Source organism: Lagenorhynchus albirostris, chromosome 12, assembly GCF_949774975.1.
Source record: "Lagenorhynchus albirostris chromosome 12, mLagAlb1.1, whole genome shotgun sequence".
NCBI lineage: Eukaryota > Metazoa > Chordata > Mammalia > Artiodactyla > Delphinidae > Lagenorhynchus > Lagenorhynchus albirostris.
Window position 1 is genome coordinate 31,952,131 of NC_083106.1, and position 22,755 is coordinate 31,974,885.

The 22,755-nt window shown below is 41.3% G+C and overlaps 1 protein-coding gene across 5 annotated transcripts in view; it reads right to left on the reverse strand.

Annotated features, from left to right (window-relative positions):
* Window positions 1–21,912, reverse strand: part of L3MBTL3 (L3MBTL histone methyl-lysine binding protein 3) — a 117,023-nt gene extending 95,111 nt beyond the window's left edge. For 4 of the 5 annotated variants that reach the window (XM_060167280.1, XM_060167279.1, XM_060167278.1 and 1 more), the window contains exons 1-3: window positions 19,813–20,047; window positions 18,197–18,270; window positions 160–275 (exon numbers count right to left, since the gene is read on the reverse strand). In XM_060167280.1, coding sequence (XP_060023263.1) covers window positions 160–261 — 102 coding nt within the window. In that variant the 5' untranslated portion in view covers window positions 262–275; window positions 18,197–18,270; window positions 19,813–20,047. Of the gene's footprint in view, window positions 1–159; window positions 276–18,196; window positions 18,271–19,812; window positions 20,048–21,809 lie in introns of those variants that run through there. The other variant, XM_060167277.1, reaches the window with a different exon arrangement.
* Window positions 21,913–22,755: the final 843 nt, after the last annotated feature.

The following is a 22,755-nucleotide window of genomic DNA, read 5'->3' on the forward strand; positions in this document are numbered from 1 at the left end:
CCACCAGCAGTTTATCATCTTGAGATGCTGAGGACCAAGCATCATATAAAAACTACAGCCACTATGCTTAATGCTTTTAATCCTTATTTCACATATGTGCTCAAATTCATTTTAATAATAAACACACACACACAATTTTATGTAATAAAGACAGCTTACCTTTAAATCACTTCCTGGTAATGTACCTACTCCATCCTTCCAATCCATAACACTGAATACATCAAACTCTTGACCACTTGTGCTAGAGGCAGATTCAGTCATGATTTGTTTTTAACCTGGAAAAGGAAAAAAGGGCATATCACTTAAATATTCTACCTACAAATCAGTTTTTATTTTAGTGGTCATTGCTTCAATTTCCCTTAATTACATAATTTTCTTGATCATAATATCCCATACCCAGAGATTTAGAAATAATTGCTTCAAACATATTTTTCCTAGTGCAATCCATGGTAAATTACAGGAGAAAATATAAATAAAAGTTCTAGGTTAAACAAAAAGTGCCGTGGTAAATTTTTGCTTTGTTAGAAGAGGAATTCACTGTTTCATAGCATATTCACTTAGAACAAAAAACCATGATGACATATGGATAGAATTCTTCACCCTCTAAGGAGTTCCCCCCACCCCAAGACATTCAAAAGAGAGTAGATGTGGCTAAAGGATAGTATCCAGTATAAAATGTTGAAAAAGAGGCCATTTAGACTTTAAAAAAGAACAAGAAAATTCAGTCCATTATTGAATGCCATCTACACTAAATTTGACAGGTAAGTCTGTTCTATCAATACAATGAATATACAGTATGATTGATTCTTTCATGAAATTGATTTATTTAACTCAGTAGAAATATCTGCCAAGTTGATGTTCTGAGAAACAGGAAAACAGTCTCCAAATGTACAGCAAACACAATTAGGCTATGTTAAGATAACCAATTTGGCTAGCTACACTGTGATAATGCTCTTAATTTTCATTTTCAAAACAAACTTTTTCGTAATCATATATCCATTGGAGGTAGTATTGTTATTCTGAAACTGCTGTCTGTGTGGTATGGGATAAAACAAATAAATAATTATGTTGGTGTCACTGACAAGTGATCGAAGATCAATGGGTCCTAAATCTGAATGGAAGTATCTGTATAATTTCATGATGCATTTTATGTTTAAAAAATATGCATATTTTCTAGCTTTGCCCACTGACAAACTCTAGAAACAACCACCAATCAATAGTAATTAACAGCCTAGTATTCAGATTGTGGTCTCTAAATACCATTTCTCCCAGGCCTTCCCAGAAGTGGCAGGAAATGTGCAAGGTGAGCCTGGAACATCTTGTCAAATAAAAAAGCAAGGAAGCTATCAAAGACAGCAGAGGTCATACCAAAGGGACTCAGAAGCAAACTTGAAGAGGCTTCTGTTGGCCAAAGTAAGGATATTAGCTGCAGTGAATTGAAACACATCAAATAAGTTTAAATCATTATGAGTTCACAACGATATTCAAAACAAACAAACCAACCAAGAACACCTCATTGATCACCTTTTGATTATACAAGGGAACCAACCAACTTATTATTTGGAAAAATAAACAAGGACTTATCCTGCCTATATTGCATGAGATCGATAAAAAGTGTATCTCAGGGTAACCAAATCATTGGTGAGAAGAAGTTTCCTTTCAGAAAAAAATTCTTGCTAATAAATAGAGAAGGAATGATAGAACTGAAACATAGCCATTTGCAACCATTAAAATAATGACTCTAGCAACGATCATCAATGCCTTCTAAGAATATCTACCAACCCAACACCATCTATGAAGTATTCTTGCCAGGAAAAAACTAAATCAAATCTGTTGTGATCAAGTCTATTTACAGGAAATACCAGAGACAAAGGAACATGTGAAATCACACCATAAAGACATAAGAAGCAAAACATGGATTGTACTGGGAACCCTGAGACCTTCCCAAAAGGTCCAAGAAGTCAAAATTACTTTCATGAAAATATTAACACGTTATTTGCCTTCTTCACTATGTTGATATTTACACTGATGGTGCAAAGCAATAGTGGATAAAACTGCTGAAGCTGTGGTACCCAGCTGCAGTAGCAGTCATTTTATTCTTCAGCAGCATGCACTCACAGTAAACAAATGTCAGATTCACTAAGAACCACCTGTGATGAAGTAAAATAATAAATTTTATTATGTCGATATTTGAATATATATCTTTTTAATATTCTGTGTGATGAAACAGAAGTATGCACAAAGTGCTCGGGCATGGCAAAATACCAAGGCTGCCTCAAGGGAAAGCACTTGTGAACTGTTTGAGATGCAAGCTGAACAAGCTGCTTTTTTTTTTATGGAATTCCACTTTTACTTAAAAAACGATGTTTATTCAAGTTTGGATATTTGGAAAATATTCTGTCACACTGACAGCATTCGTTACTAATGATACAATTTCAGCATTTTGGAAAACCTGTATCCACCACCATGAGCCTGACAGCTTCCCCAAAGCTATAGACTTTTCTAAGGAGATGGGTGGTGATATTCATGAATATGATTTTTTAAAATATTTCATAATGAAATATTCAACATTTGGAAGATCTACATAACTCAGTGAAGTGATTTTTCCAAATGACCAATGCTTACAGTTACAAAATTATGCATGGCTAAAGGATCCATTCAAAGTGTAACACAGACTGATGGATTTTAATGTGACAGAGTACAGAAAGCTCACTGATAGGATTTCAAATTGCACACTGCAACTAACCTTTAAGAAACTACCACATGTCAAGTTTTGGTGTAATATTAAAGAAGAGTGTCCATCATTAAATGAAAAACTTAAAATAATCCTCCATTTTCCAACCCCATACCAGTGTGAAGCAGATGTTCTTCATATGCGTCAACCAAAACAAAATATTGCAACAGACTGAATGAGAAGCAGGTATGAGAATCCAGCTCTCTTCTATTAAGCAGACATTAAAGAGATTTTCAAAAATGTAAAACAGTGTTAATTCTCTCACCTTTTCTTTTAAATTTTGGAAACTGTGATTATAGTTCATAAAAATTGTGCTTATACATACTAAGGTAATCAGTTTACTATGTTATAAGTCATAATAAATAACCAATATACTTTAATTTCTAAGGCAGTAAATATTGATACATATAACCAAACAATAGATCTTTGGGTTTTTCACTTTTTAGAGCATAAAAGAGACCTGAGACCAAAAAGTCTGAAAGCCACTGCTATACAGGATTAAAATCTTGTTTTCGGCACATACAAAAAATTGTAAGGAATAACTAATAAACAAATGAAAGAGGAAATTTGAAATTTAGGTTAAGAGACATATTAACCAATCGCAATACTGCATTTCATAGATCTTGCTTGAACCCTGATTTAAATTATTTAAAAAAAAAAAAAAGATTATTAGGGACTTCCCTGGCAGTCCAGTGGTTAAGGCTTCGCCTTCCAATGCAGGGTGTGTGGGTTTGATCCCTGCTTGGGGAGCTAAGATCCCACATGCCTCGGGGCCAAAAACCCAAAACATAAAACAGAAGCAATACGGTAACATATTCAATAAAGACTTTAAAAAATGGTCCACATCGGGCTTCCCTGGTGGCGCAGTGGTTAAGAATCTGCCTGCCAACGCAGGAGACACAGGTTCGAGCCCTGGTCCAGGAAGATCCCACATGCCACAGAGCAACTAAGCCCATGTGCCACAACTACTGAGCCTGTGCTCTAGAGCCCGCGAGCCACAACTACTGAAGCCCGCACGTCTAGAGCCTGTGCTCTGCAACAACAGAAGACACCGCAATGAGAAGCCCACGCACTTCAACGAAGAGCAGCCCTCGCTCACCGCAACTAGAGAAAGCCCATGCGCAGCAACGAAGACCCAACGCAGCCAAAAATAAAAATAAAGAAAGAAAATTTTTTTTAAAATGGTCCACATCAAAAAATCTTAAAAAAAAAAAAAAAGATGATTCGACAGGAGGAGAAATATGAACACCAACTGACTATTTGATGATATTAGAGAAATACCATTGCTTTTTTTTTGAGGGATGATGATGATACATACTTTAAAGAGAGGAGGTCTTCCTTGTATTTTAGAGATACAAGCTGAAATTGTGAAATGAAGTGATATAAGGTGAGGAAGTTGCTACAAATTAATTAAGGGGTAAAATGGTGAAATAAGACTGGCAACATGTTGGAACTGTGAAGATAAAGACGAGTGAAGGGTCCAGGGTGGTTATTACACTACATTCCACATTTTAAATAGTCAATAGGAAAAAACCAAAACAAAACCCTGTGTTTCTTTGAATTACAGCTATCTTCTGTTGGAGTTTACTAGATGCTTCAATATTCTTTCTTCCTTTATCATTAAGACTTAATCCTCAAAACAGGAAATAGGTTGTAAAGGCCTGAGGAAGAATTAATCTAAGAAATAGTAAAAATATGAAATAAATTAAGACTCATACTGAAGTTCTCTATGACTCCTACCTCACTAAATACATAAAGATCAGCAACAAACCTGACTTTCTAAGGTAGGAGTGGAAGCTTTTCCTGATAGATAGTAGAGTGACAGAATAATTTTCCCCCTGGTGGATAAACCAGGTAAAACCTGAGTGATCCTTTAATAAGAAAATTTTTTCATTTATTAATTCAATCGCATCTTCTTCCAGAAAAGCATTCAAAACATCAGAAAACTTACACAAACTTTTTCATTTATTTGTTTCTCACAGAAACATGGGTTCTATCATCCCTCTAGTCGACACTGAAAAAAGTGCAGAGTTCAGTAACTCACCCAAAACCACACTTGGTGGCATACCCAGGATTTTAACCCAGGTCAGTCTGATTCCAACCCTGGGCTTTTTTCTCAACCACCGTCTTGTGCTGTCTCAAAGTCTTACCCCTCCGAGAATCTGGCTAAGCCTACTTTTCCCCATTTTACTCCTTGGAACACAACAAGTCCAGAAAGCAGTTTACTAGGTCCCAAGTTCTCGATTTATGTACATCAGTACAACATGTATCCTTTTTAGTTAAGTGCCATCAAATACACGCTCATTAACAAAATGTCATTGAGACACATATTCAACACAAGTAGATTTCTGGTCTTTTCCTACCTAAAAACCATAAAGGTATGAAATTTACAAGAGCAAAAATGCTGTCTGTGACCAGGAGGAGGAATAGAAAATCGGGGTAATCTAAAAGCTATCACTGTACAAAAGCTGCAGTAAATGTTTATTACATATTTTAGGAAATAATTAGAATATGCTTTTGCTATACAAAACACTGGTAATGTTATACAGTATGCTCTGCCTGCAAGCACATATCTAAAATTTATAAAAATTGTTTCCATCCATTGTTTCATTCTAAGGCTTGTGGACATTTTGTATAAAATATTATAGCATAAAAATATTCACTACATTGTCCTTTCCTTTATCCAATTTTGAAGCCACTGGCTACTTTCACTATCGCATGAAGTCTGAACAGCTACAATAGATTAGGCATTTTCCCACCATCTCCTAATCAGGTAGAACAACCGGCAACCAATATTATTTGAACAGAAGCTGGTTTTATGACACCCTAAGTCATCCTCCTTTTTCATCTTCTCTAAGTGTGTGCACTTGTATACAAACATACAAAGCCTTTTCACTTCAACAAATTGTGCTTCTAAGAGTTAAGCAATTTTTTTTTTTTTTAGTACTTAGAAATGCTATGCTTTATATTTTCTTTAAATTTCACCTGGTACTGTTCCATCATCCCACGAGTAACCTGTATTCCACGGGCCTGAAAACCAGGTAGGTAACGGTCACTCACAATAAAAGTCACAAACAGAATTTCTCATTTGCAGAAAATCATACCCCAAATCTCTTGTTAATGCTGCTGAGATTTCCTAAGGAAGTATCTTAAATATGTACCATGATGGGTCCTCTGTGTTATTAGCCAAGATCTACCACTTTTCTCCTAACCTCTTCTAAATGCTAATGGTCTCCAGCCACTGCTGATGTCAAAAGCGACAGCTTTCGAGATCAGATACCCAGCAACTGCATCCACGCAGCTTCTGATTCCCACTCACCTATGTTATGGCTGACAATGGCTAATATCAAGGGTACTGACACCCAATGTGCTCCCACCAATGCCCATTGCGGAGGCCTCATCAAGGAGCTGGTAATTTTACTGAAGGTGAAGACCATTACTGCTGGTACCAATGCAAATGTATTATACTCCCAAAGTCCCTCTTTTGTGAAACAGTTCACTTAGCTTTTACTCATTTTTATTACAATTTCCTTGCCCTAAGAATTCAGCAAAAGGGTTGGAGGACAGACTAAATGACATTTTAACACTGTCCTCAGAATTACCTCTTCTCTCTCTCCTGCACCGCTCCTTGTCTCTAAACCAAAGCTGTGCAACTTGGCTCTCCCTGGGAATCATGTATCGAATGGATGCACTTCCTCCATCTCCCATGCAAAGAAATCTCTGGAAGCCCTAGCCTACCCTGTACCACTAGTAATCTAGAAACATTAGGTGGTGATGAAATTAGTTAACTCCTTACATTTAAAAATCCTATGTTATAAGAATATGGAGATGCAAGCCCTCTCATATACCGATGGTGGCGCTATTGATTGAACCAACCTCCATGGAGATCAATTTTCAAGAACATATCCTCCAATTCAGCCCTTCTACCTCTAGAAATTTATCCTATAGATACTTACATGTATAAAAAAATGTAAAAGGTGATTCATGGACTACAGCACTGTTTGTAATGTTAGAAAACTGGAAACAACCTGACTGTCCATCAGTAAAGGACAGTTGTGGTACAGCCATATACAATGGTTAAAAAACAATGAGGGGGACCTCCCTGGTGGCGCAGTGGTTAAGAATCTGCCTGCCAATGTAGGGGACACGGGTTCGAGCCCTGGTTCGGGAAGATCCCACAGGCCACGGAGCAACTAAGCCCATGCGCCACAACTACTGAGCCTGTGCTCTAGAGCCCGCAAGCCACAACTACTGAGGCTGCGTGCCACAACTACTGACGCCCGTGCACCTACAGCCCGTGCTCCGCAACAAGAGAAGCCACCGCAATGAGAAGCCTGTGCACTACAACAAAGAGTAGCCCCCGCTCGCCGCCATTAGAGAAAGCCCGCGCACAGCAACAAAGACCCAACACAGCCATAAATAAAAAAACAAAAACCAAAAAAAACCCCAAAGAACAATGAGGAAACTCTTCACATTCGGATATAGATAGAGCTCCAAGATACTATTAATACTAAAATTTTATGCAAGGTATAAAAACTGTGTGCTACCATTCGTGTAAAACAAATGGGGTATATATAAATATGTGTATTGCTTATATATGCATAGCCTCTCTTTGCCAGGATTTGTCAGAAGCTGGTAACACTGGCTGCATCCAGGAAGGAGCAACGACTGACTGAAAGACAACCAAGGGAGGGAACCTTCTCTCTGTGTAGTGTACCCTTTAGTACCTGTTGAATGTTTAAACGTGTGGGGTTTTTCGAAGAAAAAAAGTTACATTAAAAAAAATGTTTTAAAATCCTGTTTCACATTTATTTAAAGTACTCCATGTTTTGAAAGGCATGTCTTCTTACGAAAAATACTTAGCTTGTTACTGATGCCAACAAATGAAGCTATAGACTAGAAGGTGCTAGGAAAATCAACTTCCCCAAAGCTCTTGGGTAATTTAACTAGTAGGTATTTAACTATAGATGCAAATGTATCAGCTCCACAGATGGGTGAAGAGAGAAAGGGTCGGGTTCACTTCTCCACAACTGAGGTATCAAAAACATACAGTAGAACCTTGGCATTCACAGACTATTTATGGTTTCTACCATTCCTGAGTGACAGCTGAAGTTCCCATGACATTTAGTAATTTGCCATTTTGCAGAGACATGATTCTGAATAACACTCCATAAACTGGGAGTCCCGGCCAAGGTCCAGGTGTGCTCTGAGTCACAGTGCTTTGTCTGAGTGCTATGACCACTGTAAATAAAGTGATAAAAACTTTGTTTCTTGTTAAGAAATGAAACAAAAGCAAGTGCTAGTTGATTCTAGAGTTGATGACACAACGAGGAGAATACGGAAATGTTTATGAAAGTGATAGGTCCCAGCCACAAAACAGAAGTTTCGGATAAATCAAAGGCTGAAATGTCAAATGCAATGATGACTCAGACACACTATGTGAACAAAACTACCAAATGCTCCGAAAGGAAATAAGTAGAAAAGATGTGTGAATTTGTTTCCACAAGTGCTCTCGACAGTACAAAATTTGCTCATCAAGTGAGATAAGTATTTAAGGTCTAGAGAGATCATTTACATTTTTCAGTTATACTTTAGTAATTTGAAGGGAGGAATTACACGCTACAATGATTTTTTTCAGGTTGAGGCTTGGCGATGGTCTTGGGCTGTATCCCTCACAAATGTCAAGAATCTACTGTATCTTATTTTGACTGGAGATAAACAGAGTCCTTCACAATCCTCCCTTCATATGATTCCTTCCCTCACATCTACCAGGAGAGGATAAAATGGTGGCTCAGAGTGGGAGCAGAGACTCCCCCAGGGCTGCACTTCTACAGCGAGTTCAAGGTGAAGAGGCCTCCTGGGGCTGTGATGGAGAGAACAGTCCCCTGAAAGATAAGCAACCCAATCTAGTACGTCCCAACATAAAGTGAGAGAGTGGGCCTTGCCTATAAACCAAAAGTCTGGATCTGCAGATAAGGTGAGAATTAAAGATTACTAAAGAAAGTGTACTAACTGTAGCCTGGCCATGCCTGCTCAAACTATTGTTTTCAAAATATTACAGTATTTAAAAGAACGGCTAGTTACTGTTCACTAAGACCAGTTAAATAGTTTTAATAATTTTACGTGAAGTTGCCTTTTTAGAATTCCATTTTACAGCTTTACAGTTAACAGGTGCATTTTTCAAAAATAAGTTAAAGAGATGACAAGGCCAAGAGCTGGTAGTAGTTGTAAAACGGGGGTAGACATGACCTCAGAAGCAGCATCTGAGAATCAGATTTAAATTCTGTCATTCAGAGAGATGCCGGGGCTGAGATCTCAGTGCCTGGTGTCAACGGACTAAACTCATCAGTTTGGGGTTCAAGAGGGCAATGTTATCTTTTGTGAAGTGTAAGTCAGGAATGTTAACCCTAAAACCATGACCACGAAAGAAACAAAAGTGAGAGCTATGCAGAAGAGTAAGACGGCAATAAGAAAAGTCAGCCTTCACTGTGGGGATCCAATGCCTTGTTGCTTTGATGCCCACATTAATACCATCAACTGAAGCTGGCTTTTGGTGTACTTTGTAGAAATCATCGATCACTAACCAAACGCCGTCGGCACATTGTGACGTTCTCAAAAACGTCCTAAGCGTCGTCTTCGGTAATATCATCAAGAAGGCCTCTGCCCACTGCTAAACACGTTATTAAAGTGGCGTATAAAACTGTTTTGGGCCTCCGCATCCCCACTCACCCTGCCCCTGGTCATCCTTTCATAGACAGACGCAAATCAAACACGTCATGTATCATCCTCAAAACCTGCCACACTCTCTCAAGTTCCTCTTTCCATCCCTCTCCCTTTCCTAAACAAACCACAGCCTTCCTTTCCTCCCTTCAATTCACTTTCCAAAGATTAACAATTACCTATTCTGTGACATAAGACCAACTAATCCCTTGAAGCCTCAATTTCCCCACCTGTAAAATGTGGCAAATAATAGAACTTTTCTTCATTGGGCAATGGTGAGGATTACATGAGAGAAGCCAGGTAATACCTCAGCACAGTGCCCATCCCATAGTAAGCAGCCAATAAAATCTTAACTTTCTGCTCTAATTACCTGGTTTAACAATTATTTGCGCTCATGAGAGTCGCTCTGTGACCTCAAAAGATGAGTCAGTGGCTTTTTTTCCCCCTTTCCCTTCATTTTATTTCAATGGCATCTCTTATAGTAAGCCACCTGTATTCAAAGCTCCATCAGAAGATGTCAAGATCACTACATAAAAGGACATGTTTCATTGTTAATAATAATAATGCCTATATTTACATGGCTCCAGAAATGACTAGCTTTCTTCACAGAACAATGCCTCTGAAGTAACGGAGAGGGATTTGCTGTGTGCGCAGGGAGTTGGACCCAAAGGCCAGGCTCTCTCGGCCACCATGCTGGGCTGGCACCACACTGTGCACCAGGCTAAGGCACGTAAACAGGACGAGATGAAAGGCTAGGGCCACATTTCTCAAAGTCTGCCCCTTAAAACGTTTAGACCATTTCTGCATGTCCCGTGATAAAAGTTTTGTGGTGAGGGAGATGTGTAACCCCCCCGGGGTCTTTAGGAGGAGGATGGCGCACGTCAGCAGCAGCGCAGCAATCTGTGTAGTGCTGTCTGAGCCCAAGTTTCCCACAGTCACTTAGCCTTGTGGCTCTGTTATCACAGTATAGCGAGGTCCCTGGAATCCCCTTTTCGGAAGATGCTGAGTTACAGAAAATAAATTCAAGAAACAACATGAGAGCAGGCAGCATTTTACAGGGTAGAATTTATCCATCTTCAGGTTAGAGTCGACTACAGAGGTGCTACCTCCTGGCTGAGCTCGCCATCTGCATCCACGTGTTGAGATCTGTAGTGTCTAATGCTGGGGAACGCCCTCAGGACCTAGAGTCCAGGCTGGAGAAAGTGATCCTGAGAAAGGCAAAACCTCTGCCTCCTAAGGTCTATCTATGGTTTTCTGATTTATTCTCTAATGGCCTCCTATGTACTTTCATGACACCAGAGAGGTACACAGCCTGTAACGGGGGACCTCACATACCCACAAGTACACGGCCATGTAGGGGTAGTCACACAAAGCCAATAGGCCTAACCCATTCCAGAGACACAAACATACTGGAGCCGGAGGCTTTCTTCTATGCTTTGCCATTTTAAAGGCTCTTACCAATACTAGACTAGTTGACCCTCACAGCTACCTTTTAAGATGGCCAAGAATTCTTAGCCTCCTTTTACAGATAAGAAAAGACCACCCAACCAATCAACAGACTTTTACCTCCCAAGACAGTGCCCCTCAAACTATACCATACTGCCCAACACATTGTATTTTAGTCAATAAAGAAGCCAGTCTAATGTAAAGGTGAAAAGCACAGCAGCCAGAGTGCCTGGGTTGAATCCTGGCTTCACAGTTTACTCGCTGTATAATCTTGGGCAGGGTACCCAATCTCTCTTGAGCCTCAGCTCCTTCATCTAAAAAAATGAAATAGAAATATCTACTTCATATGGATTAAAAAATGTTTTAATCATGCATGTTAAAGTGGTTTGCACTTTTTGGACACTCAGTCCACAACAGTTACGGTTATTTTGAAGAAAAGAAACAAGCTGCTCTCCAGTGTCCACATTCCCTCCAAACATGGGTTTACCAAATGTCTGAAGTATCCCAGGGCAGAGGAGTTGATAACTCTGCAAAAGCCAATACCTTTGCACCACAAAGTCCTATTTGATTTCTTAAGAGTCCAGGGGTGAAGGTGGAGAAAAGTGGAAGTTAAGAACTGTGGTAGGATTCTGGGATTTCATGGACAAATAAAATCTCAAAATGAATTGGGGAAGCTGATGAAAGGTCAATAAGTATTAGTTTTCCCAAGCTCTTACAAAGAACATGTTAACAAGGAACAAAGTATGAAGGACATAATCTCTGAACGGCGACCCAAGACTAAGCCACTGGCAACCTTACTGTGACATTTTTGCTGAGGAGGCATAAAAGCTTCCTTGCATACCAACTGTGGTTCCAGGACCTGCTTTCAAGAAAGCTAGTGCAGAGGCCAACAGAAAGCACCGTAAGAGATCGCAGCAAGAGGCCAGGAGGAAAGAGTGATGAACGCTATGGATCCTCTCCAAAGGGGACTCAAATGACTACAGTGAGTCTTTCTCTGTACAAATACTGGAATATGTGTACGTAAGATGCCAGGAGAAGAGGGGCTGGAAAGGCAGAATCTATACCCCAATTATAATACTTATTACATCATATCATGATCATTTACTTACAGGAGGTTTTGGAGGAAAGAAAACTGGGTTTCTTCATTTCGCTATCCCATGTGATTATCCACAGTAGGAATCAATAAAAATTTATCAGATGAATGAATAAAATAGAAGGGGAAAATATAATAGACTAGTTGTGGGCAGGCACTGGGGAGAGAGGAAATCAGGAAACGATCTTCATTTGTCCATCTATCTCTTATTCTCCAGTGAAAATTCTAACTAACAATGAGGCTGCTAAGTATTTATTTACCTCTTTGGCAGAAGGATAACATTCCTGCTCCAAGAAACCTTCCTTATTTAAGTGTCAGTGAAGAATACATGAAAAGAAGTTAAATTCAAACCTCTTAAACAGGCTTATTCAATGAGGATAAGAGAAAAATCTAAACTCACACCTGAAGCATCTCTCAACAAACACATTTTGCTACAAAGAAAAAATTTCCTTTCAAATCAAGCATGACAGATCCCAGCTTTGATATTCTACTCACCCTGACTGGCAAGAACTCTGAATCGCACACATACTGGAACTGAGATCTGTTGAGGAGAGATGTGAAATTTTGCCCTGAGGGCCCAAGTTCATAGATTTTTAGGCAGGTAAAACTCTAGATCATTTCAATGTGAGAATTGAAATCTCAGTAGCATCAAGAACAAATCCTTGAGAATCTGGGTCTCCTGTCCATATATATGCTTATATAGTAGATGCCTTCCTTTAAATATGACAGTTCCTTCCTTTAAATTAGGACAGTTCCTTCTTACTGATACTTTTTCAGAAACACCCCACCACCACCAGTAGTTATCTACTGGTCATGTTTTAATGAAAATGACCCTAGTTATAACGTATTGATGGTTTCTCTGATTTGCTACCTTTTCTGCCACGGAGATTACATGCAAAGGGGTAGTCACTGAAGGCAACCTTTATGAAATCTCAACTTCCTGCCCTTCCGTTTGTTACTGTAAGAAGGATGAATTATTTGAGAGTCTGTGGCCTAACCTACTTACTTCCTCTGAAGGAGGAACAGAAAATTAAAAATGCCTTTCAAGAAAAAAAAATGTACATAGAAAATGAAATCACAAACTGACATTAAAACAGTCTTACAGCATATTTAATACACTCTCTTCAAATGCTTTTATTTGAAGTTCATTTTCAGTGTACAGACTCTATCTCAATTTGAGGCAAAAATATCCTGAAAAGTGCTATCACGTCATCAACATATTACACTAGTAGCGTAATAATAGAAATTTTACACCCATTAGAGGGATTCAGGGGAATAAAAAGAGCAAGAACCTGTCTCACACAGATATTTCCCTGCTTATGCAAAATATGCATGAACTTAAATTAAAAAAGAAAACTAAAAGTAGTATCTTGTTCTTTTTTCTTATTTCACTTCGTAATTTTTTAAATGCTAAAAGCAGTATCTGTTTTCTTATTCTGCTTCATATTTTTATAGAACATAGAGCTAGAATTAAAAGATTTACACTTGATTTCTCTTTTGTATATGATAAATTAGATTTGACCAGATTTTATTTCTGTCACAGAAGTCATGTCTACAGGGCTTACCCTGATAACCATTTGTAGCTAAACTCCTTATCAATAGATTGAACAGCTAGGCCTCCAATCTGACAAATAAGACCACAAACCAATGGGGTGAAATTATCTAAGACCATTTAACAACCAGACCAGGGATTTCACTTCACAGTTCAGGGTTCAAGCAGTGTTAACAGATGGGAGAAAAATAATCAACTGATTTTGGTGCCTGAACCATCCTACCAAAAGTGTTTTAGGAACTGAACTGGTTTAATTCTATAAAATTTCACATAACATAAAGCTATAGTCCAATCTTGAAAAGGCCTGGCACACAGCAGGTACTCAAAAAAATGTACTGGATGACAGTGTTTCAACAAAGGAGAAACCGGCTGTATACCTGAAACTAACACAACATTGTAAATCAACTATACCCCAATACAAAGGTAAAAAACAAAACAAAAACAAACAAAGAAAAACAAAGGAGAAACAGCCCATCACCCTATAATCAATGCCTGCAGTAGCATCCTTCTAAGTCAGACAAAAGCTCTGCTTGACGGACCACGACTCAGATGATAGAAATATTATGTGACTCCCACTGTAATCCAGAACCGCCCAATGAATCAAAAGCTCTTCACTTCATTTTGTAAATGGGCCTACTCTTCTGGTTAAAGAGTATAATGTCAGTAGTTATCATATTTTGGTGAGTATATTCTTAGTCATATTCCCTGTTATCTTTATTAAACTTTGATCCTAACACTACATTCCTCCCTACCCCCAGCTTCTCACCACCATTATCTCTATCCCTCATTTTAATTTTCTTCTTTTATAATCACAATAAATTCCATCATGTTTTGAGTTCACGAAATGGTAAATTTAGGTCCCAATCTTTTGATTGATGACTGATTGATTTACACTTTTTGATAACACACCCTACTGCCTTATCAGGTCTCTTCCTATACAGAACAAGTGAAATCTTATTTATATATAAGCCTAGTAATTCCCAAAACTAATCTGAGTAATGTTTTATTAACAGTTAGTGATCATTTCAAGGCCATGAACTAGACCAAGGTGTTCTTTTCAGTATAACTCAGTCTTTCCCCAAATTTTAAAAAAAGGGAAAAAAAAGAGGAAAGTGAAGAGATAGTGTTTTCTTCCCGTAATTTTTTCTTACACCAGTTTGCTATTGCTCATCTTAGCGAACCAACGTATAAGAGCAAATACATTAATCTGGAAATGTGTTTTCTTAGAAATATTCTAAGAATTACTATTTGGAATATTAGAAAGTTAAAGACATAACAAAACAAAAGCCAGTGTCATTTTCCCTGGTCCCACCCCTTTCAAAGTACATGATATGAACTAAGACAAGTTACTAAGTATCTCTGAGCACCAGTCTGCTCTAAAAGAGAATTAATAATACCAAATGCTCAAGGTTAGTGAAAGTATTAGGGATAATATTCAGTGTCTAGAACAATACCTGGGCATACAGAAGGCACTCGGTAAGTTTTTGTTAGATGAATGAATGAGTGAATCAATGAATGAATATAAAATATCTAGCTTAATGCTTGACATTCAGAAGGCACTCGATACACAATTACATTGACTATATCAACACTTCACAGTGTTTTGCAGAGGGCACCCTACCTTCCAGGACGCTACCTTAGGAAACACATCCAGTAGTACCACCACAGCACTTACCTCTATCTACCTTTCGCCGGCACTGAACCAGGGCTTTGTTTTGGTAATTACCATTGTATGTGTATAGATCATCTCCTCAACTAGATTATGAACACACTGAGGCCAAAGACTGTTGCTTTCTCTGTAGCCTCAACAAATTCATTCACTTCACCCTATTCTCAGTATTCATTATGTGAAGCACTTCCCGATGGAGACTTACACAAAATAGACATCAATGAATATTTGTGGACTGACATAAAACACTGACTTACAGAAAGAATAGTAAATAATAATAAAAAGGTTTTATTATAATACACACGTAATTCTTCCGATCACTACCCAAGTCCTTAACTATAAGTCCACTTCTGAGGAAGAAACTGGAGCCGCATCCAGGATCACCCAACTTTATCCAAGTTCTTCTCAAAAGTCCTTGTTCTTTCCTTCAAACCACCCTGCCTCCTACAAAAGGACTTCTCTTAAAGGCTTTTTTCAATTCGACTTCATAAATCAAACTCCTGGGGTAAGCGTGTAGGGAACTCATCAAGGGCAAAGACCTAGTCTTTCAGTGTTCAGCACTGTAAGAGCTCAATAAAAATGAGTTAACTAGTAGAAACATCACTAGAGAGATTACTCAGGTTACCCAGCCTTGGGACCCCAAAGGTACCCTTGTCCACACCACATAAAGTAACTTCTTTTGTAAGTTTCCCATCCTATTATAAACAGCTTTTGTTGATATATGTATTTCTTAGAAATAAACTACCAAACAAAACAAACCAGTGGAATTTTTCAAGAACCAACCTTCAATTCCTCAGGGATGAATTAAACAGGACATATATTTTTTCTTTCCTTCACTATTGGGTTTTTGGGTTCTTAGCATATTGATAGGATAATTTACAAGAGAAGTGAGATAAACTAAAACTTTTCAGAGTTTGTCAAGTTCAGTATCATCAAATTGAAAACAATGACAGATAGTACTTGTGGTTTTCTTTTTTCTATCTAGATAACAGTTGATTAGAATTAGAATAAAGCAGCAAAGAGGTCTAGAAAACATAGGGGTGGGGGGAAGCCCTACAGGTAGCTTCCCCTAAATCCAGTCATTTGCAGTACCCATTTTCTGGCCCCGAGAGTTTAAATACTTACTACTCCAGTTACCTATTTTCTCATCCTCATTTCCCAGCAGATTCACACAACCAAACTATTAATTACAGCACATGAATTCCCCTCACACCAACCCTTCTACTTTCATCACCCTACCATTTCCACAATTTGGCATCATTTTATATTTAAAAGTATTTATTTCATCTACTCCTACCTAGCAAATGACTAGTTTGGGATAAATAAATATCAATTCGTATTCAACACCATGTTAAAAACATGGTCCCTTCTCTCAAAGAGCCAAAGTTGTAAAAGAGAAACTACTAATTTCCTATAGAAAAGAAATATCCCCCAGAAGTACTGTGACAAGTCCGTATAATATATACACCAAAAACTAATCTAATAATTTTAGCCAGGAATTAAATCACTCTGTTCAGCTCTTAAAAACCTACCTCCCGCCCTTTCCAGAAAACGTGGCTAAGGTGAAATGGTAATATGACAACCATTTCAAACATCTGAATAGCTCTTCATAGCGCTCAAAACCTTATTTTATTTGATCCCTTCAACAAAGAAATCAAGGCAAGCATTGTTGCTCCACTTTTCCAGATGGGGAAATCTAGGCTGAAAGAGTTAAAGTGACTTACACAAAGTGGTACATTCAGTGGCTAAATTGTCTTCTGATTCCTATTCTAGTACTCTATCTACACTCACGGTGATTCCCCAATTGAAGAAAAAATAATCACTGTCTTCCACTCAGCACATCTAAACATGAAACTCACCACCCTAGGAAACACATTTCACTCTGCCTGAACCCTACTTCTGTCTGGGTGATCTTCTTGGAGCTGTTCTTGCCCCCTTGTCTCTGCTGCATCACCTACGTGGACATCTATTTATTTTGCTAAATTATACTACTCAAGATGATCCACAAGCAGAAAATGACAATAAATTCCCTTTTAACAATCATTTTTATATTGGTATTTATTCAGTTATGACATCGAGACCACATCTACCCTGGTTATAAGGTGGCTCAATAGGGATTATTAGTCCTGCTAATTTATTTTGTTTTCTTTTGTTTTTGCCAAACAAGAATTAGTAACTCCTTTAATACTCAAGACAGAGAAGGAAAATGAAAGGCAGAAAAAGAAAGGGAAAGATCAAAAGAAAAAAGGTATACATAGTAGAAAGCACTACAGTAGCACAAATGTACTTTGATGCTCTACCCAGAGAGGGCCCCACTTTGCCTGAGAATGACCTTTGTCCTGAAAGTAGGCCCTGGATTATTGGAGACAAACCAGCACCCTCCAAAATTACCAAAGGGATCTTTACTGGACAACAGTTGTCTTCCCTGTGGTGATATGCTTAAAAGTTGACAAGTTTATGCTAACACACTGGAAACTCACTATAACCTATGATTCGATATTTGGCACAAGTCAGACCACCATTGGACTTGAGTCACAGAATATAAGTTACTTAAATATCCCCAAAGATCTTGTTGTGAATTTCACCTACAAAATTTTACCAAGTTCCAGAACCTTCCATATCACTGTGTACTTATACAACAGTTATATTAATTCACAATTGCTTTGTTCTAGTTTTCCCACTTTCTCAACTCCAAAGAATAAAACTATTTATTTTCAGCAGAAAACAGGTGCAATTGGAGCGTGAATTAAGAATCTAGCAAAAAGCCAGTCCAAAGGTTATCCAGAACAATCTCTTAACTTTTCCTAATGTTTTAATTAGAGCCTCAAGCCCACTCAGTGTCAAGACTTCCATGCATTCAAAGCGGCCCTCACAAAATGTTTTTCTGCCAACCTTGTTCCACACTCTCCTCCCTCATCCCCAAATGCAGCTTTTAACATTTGCAAGTATATCAAGGAATTTGTTTCAACATGCAACTCTTACCTAGTTGCAGTGAAGAAATAACTGTCTGATGGTCTTTAAGACTGTCGTCCACCCTCAAGACTTCTTCCGGAGGTCTAGCATTGATTTAAAAGGAGGACAAATAAAATCAAAATATTGTCATAAAAAAAAGCCTTCAAACCCGCAACTAATATGTATAAATTTTGAATTGCTGATTTATTGCATAATTTCATACATTACCACTTGATATGTTAAAAAAAAAACTAGTTCTGAATGAGATGAACTAGATTTTATCATTTATATCATTGCCCTCCCCTAAATTCCCCCATTAAAGTCTCTCCCATTGTATGACAAGCAGATGAAAGTTACAAGGGTCATTTGGTTCAACTTCCATTTCTCTCATTGCTTTTCTTAAAACTAAAGTTACTACGCAGAACACACACTGGCAAAAGAATAGATTCTATGTAAGCAAGTTTTGTCCGTATATCAAATATTTAAGCGTTTAAATCACAAACTATACAAAGCGTTCAGAAATAATGTATTTTGCAGTGAAACAAAATTACACTCTTAGCACTAAAAGGGGCCATTTATTTTATGACTATATATAACTGTATGTTTAAGCAACTAAATACCAGCCTTAAATTATATTTATTAGAGAATAAAATGATCAGCTCACATAAAAGGCACATTTCAACCAAAGGTCTTTCTCATTTTTTCGAAGTTTTAAACACAAATTGCACTTTGCATTTTTATTAACGTTCAAATGAAATTATCCGCTGTGACTCCGGATTAAAAGTAGATCAAATGTGTAGACAACGATAAATATAAAAAACAAACAAATTGCTTCTAATCCAGAGAGTGACCAATCTCAAATCCCAGCATAAAAGCAAAGTGTTTTTTCCCATAGAAGTAATGAAGAGTGGAAGTTGTAGAGTCTGGGTCCTCAGATCTCATTTGCTCTCCAATGTACTAAACTTTCTACTCCTGATCAGCATCCTCTCATACAACATCTGGCTGCTTGCTCGGGTCGTCTAATTACTTCCACGTCTGAACGGACTACGTAGCTAAAAGTAAAGGCCAAAGTTTGCTCTCGGCCTTCCGAACTTAAAAAGATGCGTTTAACCACTAGAGGTCTCCCCTTGGCCAGTTTTGTACGTTCGCTATTTTGCTGCACTTGAAACTTTCCGGAGAAATGCTCTACTCGAGTCAGTGTTTTTCTAAAAACTTGCGCAAAAATCCACGCGACCGAGCTAGCCAGTACAGAGACTCTCGGGCTCCCTAAACCGATAAAGCTATTACAACCCTCTAGGAAAATCAAAATTAATATTCGACGCACTCGCTCCAGCCGCTCCCCCCCCGCCCCATTCTTATTTCTCATCTCAGTTTCCCTGAACTTAAACTCAGAACAATCAAAAATCTATTTTTGTTTCGGTGCACTCTGAAGGATCTCTAACGCATTTTTCTGGCGGTAGACCCGAGGTGGTAGAGGAGCGGGCCGAGGGATGCAGGGAGGGGGAAGGGCCGTGCTCACAGCGCCCGAGGAAGTTGCATAAGGAAAGAGACTCCGTTTTTTGGGTCCCCTCAAAAAATCGGCAGGGAGGGGGAGGAAAAGGAAGCGGGGAGGGGGGAGGTAGGAGGGAAACCGAAGCGACGTTTACCTTCGTCTCCCCGTGTAAGGGTGGGGTAACAGCCACGATCTTCGCGACCCCGGAGGGCGACTCGTTACCCCCACCTCTCTCCGAGCGCAGACGGACAAACAGATACCCCCACCCCTCCGCGGGGAAGGCGGGGAGGAAAGTGCCCGCTTTTAAACTTTCTCTCACGGTCGCGCTTGGGCCGGGCTTTGACCAGAAAGGGTGGGGGAGACTGGAGGGCCTTTTTCTTTCAAGGTAATTAAAGTTTTACCACCAGCACAGAAGTTGCGCCCCCCTCCCCCGCTGCCAGGGCTCACAAGTTTTCCTCCCGCTCCTCCCCCCCCCAACCCGCCCCACCAGCTCGCGGGGCGCGCGGCGGATGCCTCGGCTCCTGCGCTTCCCGATCCCCACCCCCGCCGGCCTCTACTTCCCCCCCGCCGGGCCGCCGCGGCGCGAGGACGGCCCGCCGGGCCCAGGACGCTAGTGTGCAAAACCCATTATCCCGGAACGGCACACGCACGCGGCGCGAGGCGGGCGGCGGCCCCGCCTCGGACCCCTCTTTGCCTCCCCAGTATAAGCACAGCGTAAACAAGTTGCAGGAAAAGCAGCCCCGCGCCTCCACCCCCCCCACCCCCGCCCGCCTCCCCGGCGCGGCGGCCACCGCCGCCCGCCGCTACCGCCGCCGCGGCCGCCGCCTCCAGACACACGCCCGCGCCCGCACCCGGGCCGGCGCGGCACGGCGCGGGGCGAATGCAGCGACGGCGCGGGCTCCCGGCCCGGCCCGCGAGCCCGCGCCCTGCGCCCTCCCCCGCGCGGACGGCCGCCGCGGGCCCGCGCCGCCTCGCTTCCCGAAGCACTTTCCTGCCTCGGGCAGAAATAAACCGGAGGGTTTATTTTTGTGCAACTTTCCCAAAATGGCGGAAATTGGAGCTGATCTATATGAAATTCTCACACAGTCGGTCGGGAAGGGGGAGGCGGCGAGGAAGAAAACGCAAACTCTCGGCCGCCGAGCCCGCCGCGGGTCCGTGAGTGTGTGCGTGCGTGTGAGTGTGCGTGTGCGCGGTGGGAGTCGGGGAGGCCTTTCCGCCGCGCGCGCACACACACACACACACACACACACACACACACAGAGCACACGCCGAGGAGACGCGCCTGCACATTCAACCAGTCCATTCTCCGCAGCCCGAGCGGGTAGAAAGTGGCCCGGCCTCTTTTCCCACTGCCTCGGTCTCCCGTACTTGTACTTCTCGCGCTCGCTCGCTCGCTCTCCGGTGCGCGCCCGGCACAAAGGCCACACGGGCGGAGGGGGCCGCAGGGGCGGCGCGCGGGGCTCGCGCCTCTCGCCGCACCGATCCGCGGCCCCGGCCGCCCCCGCCGGCGCCCCCAGCCTCGGCCGCCGCGCTCGCCGCCCGGGCTGCGGCTCCGCGGCGCCCACTCGGGCACGCACCCCGGCGGAGCCCGGCGCCGCCGCGCTCCCCACCCCGCGCCCGGTGTCATGAAAGCGACCAAAGTGACAAGCTCGGGGGGCGCGGGGGAGGGGGCACACACGCATCTGGCCGCCTGCGCGCGGGCGGGAGCCCGACGCGGCCGCCTCGCCCCGGCTCCTTTCCGCACGGCCCCCCACACCCTTCCCCGTGTGCGCGCAAAGAAAAAAATACAAGTCTCTCCTCCCCCCATTTTTTCCTTTCTCTTTTCTCTCTCTTTTGTTCCTCTTTCACACTCGCACTCACTACTTCAGAGTGAGATGCCCAGAGACTCCCCCTCCAGCCGTTTCCGAGTCACTTGCCCACTTTTTTCCCCAGGATTAAGTTTTCTTCTCTTTCCCAGAGGCGCAGAGAAGTGGGGGAGAAACCCCTTCTGTCCTTTCCCCTCCCCTGATCTGTTTCACAAGACGAGGGTGCGCTTCCTTCTCTCCATAGGTCTCTTAACTTTCATCCTCACCCAGAAAAATAAATGAATGGCTTTTGCACGGACAAATCTTCAGATTAATAAGAGATTAGATCCGATCAACCGCTTCTTACCCCCAAATTTTCTCTTTTTTTTTTCTCCGTCTCACGAGTAGTCCTGACAAATGGTCCAGGGCTGCGGGCGCACTGCGCATGTGCGCGTAGAGTCAGGGCTGGGGAGAGGGGAAACTGCGCTGGTGCCGGTGCCGCCGCCGCCGCCACCGCCACCGCCGCCGCCGCCGCCGCCGCCACTGCTGGGGAAGCTCGCTCTGGCTTCCCTGTTAATGCTGCTGCGCCTTCGCCGCTGGAAAGCAGCATTAAAGCGGGTTGGCAAATGCAGCAGCCCGCAGACACTGTTTCAGGTGCATCTTTTCAATACCCTTGTCACCGGCTCGGGGCTGGTTCAAGAACAATCAAAACAAATATGAAAGACTGCTAAGGTTATACATTTCTTTGTGTATTTTTCACTTTACTTTTTTAAAAAGGCATTTCTCAGAGCAGCTAATCCACCATATACTGTTAAACGTATGCTTTCAGCCATTAAAGAGTGGGATTAGTCTTATAGGAACACAACCCAAAGGCTAAATGCATGCTACAGGTCATGAAAAATAAGAAAGTTTGAAGTTTTTACGCCCTAGAACCTCCCCCGCTTTTAGGACTGGAAGAATACATTATAAAGTGTGCATGTGAGGTGTGCACGTGCTTTGCGTTTCTTAAGTGCTGGTCTTTATTGACAGCTTAAACGTGTTAGGCCTCTGTTGTGAAATATGTTGGGACACGTATGTCAACTTAGAAATCAGTGTTCAAGTCCTCTGTCCTCTGGCAATAAGCAGGTCGAGGACGACCCTCTGAATGTATTCAGTCAAGATTGCTGAGCGGTCCTAAATAGCAAAACCTGTCTTTGCTAAGGCATCAAAACTAGATCAAGCGAGGGTATTGCATTTCGGTATTGACGGCTTTCCACTTACTGACTACAGGCCTCCTTTTGGGCCGCTCACCATTCTCCTTTTCTACTAGATAC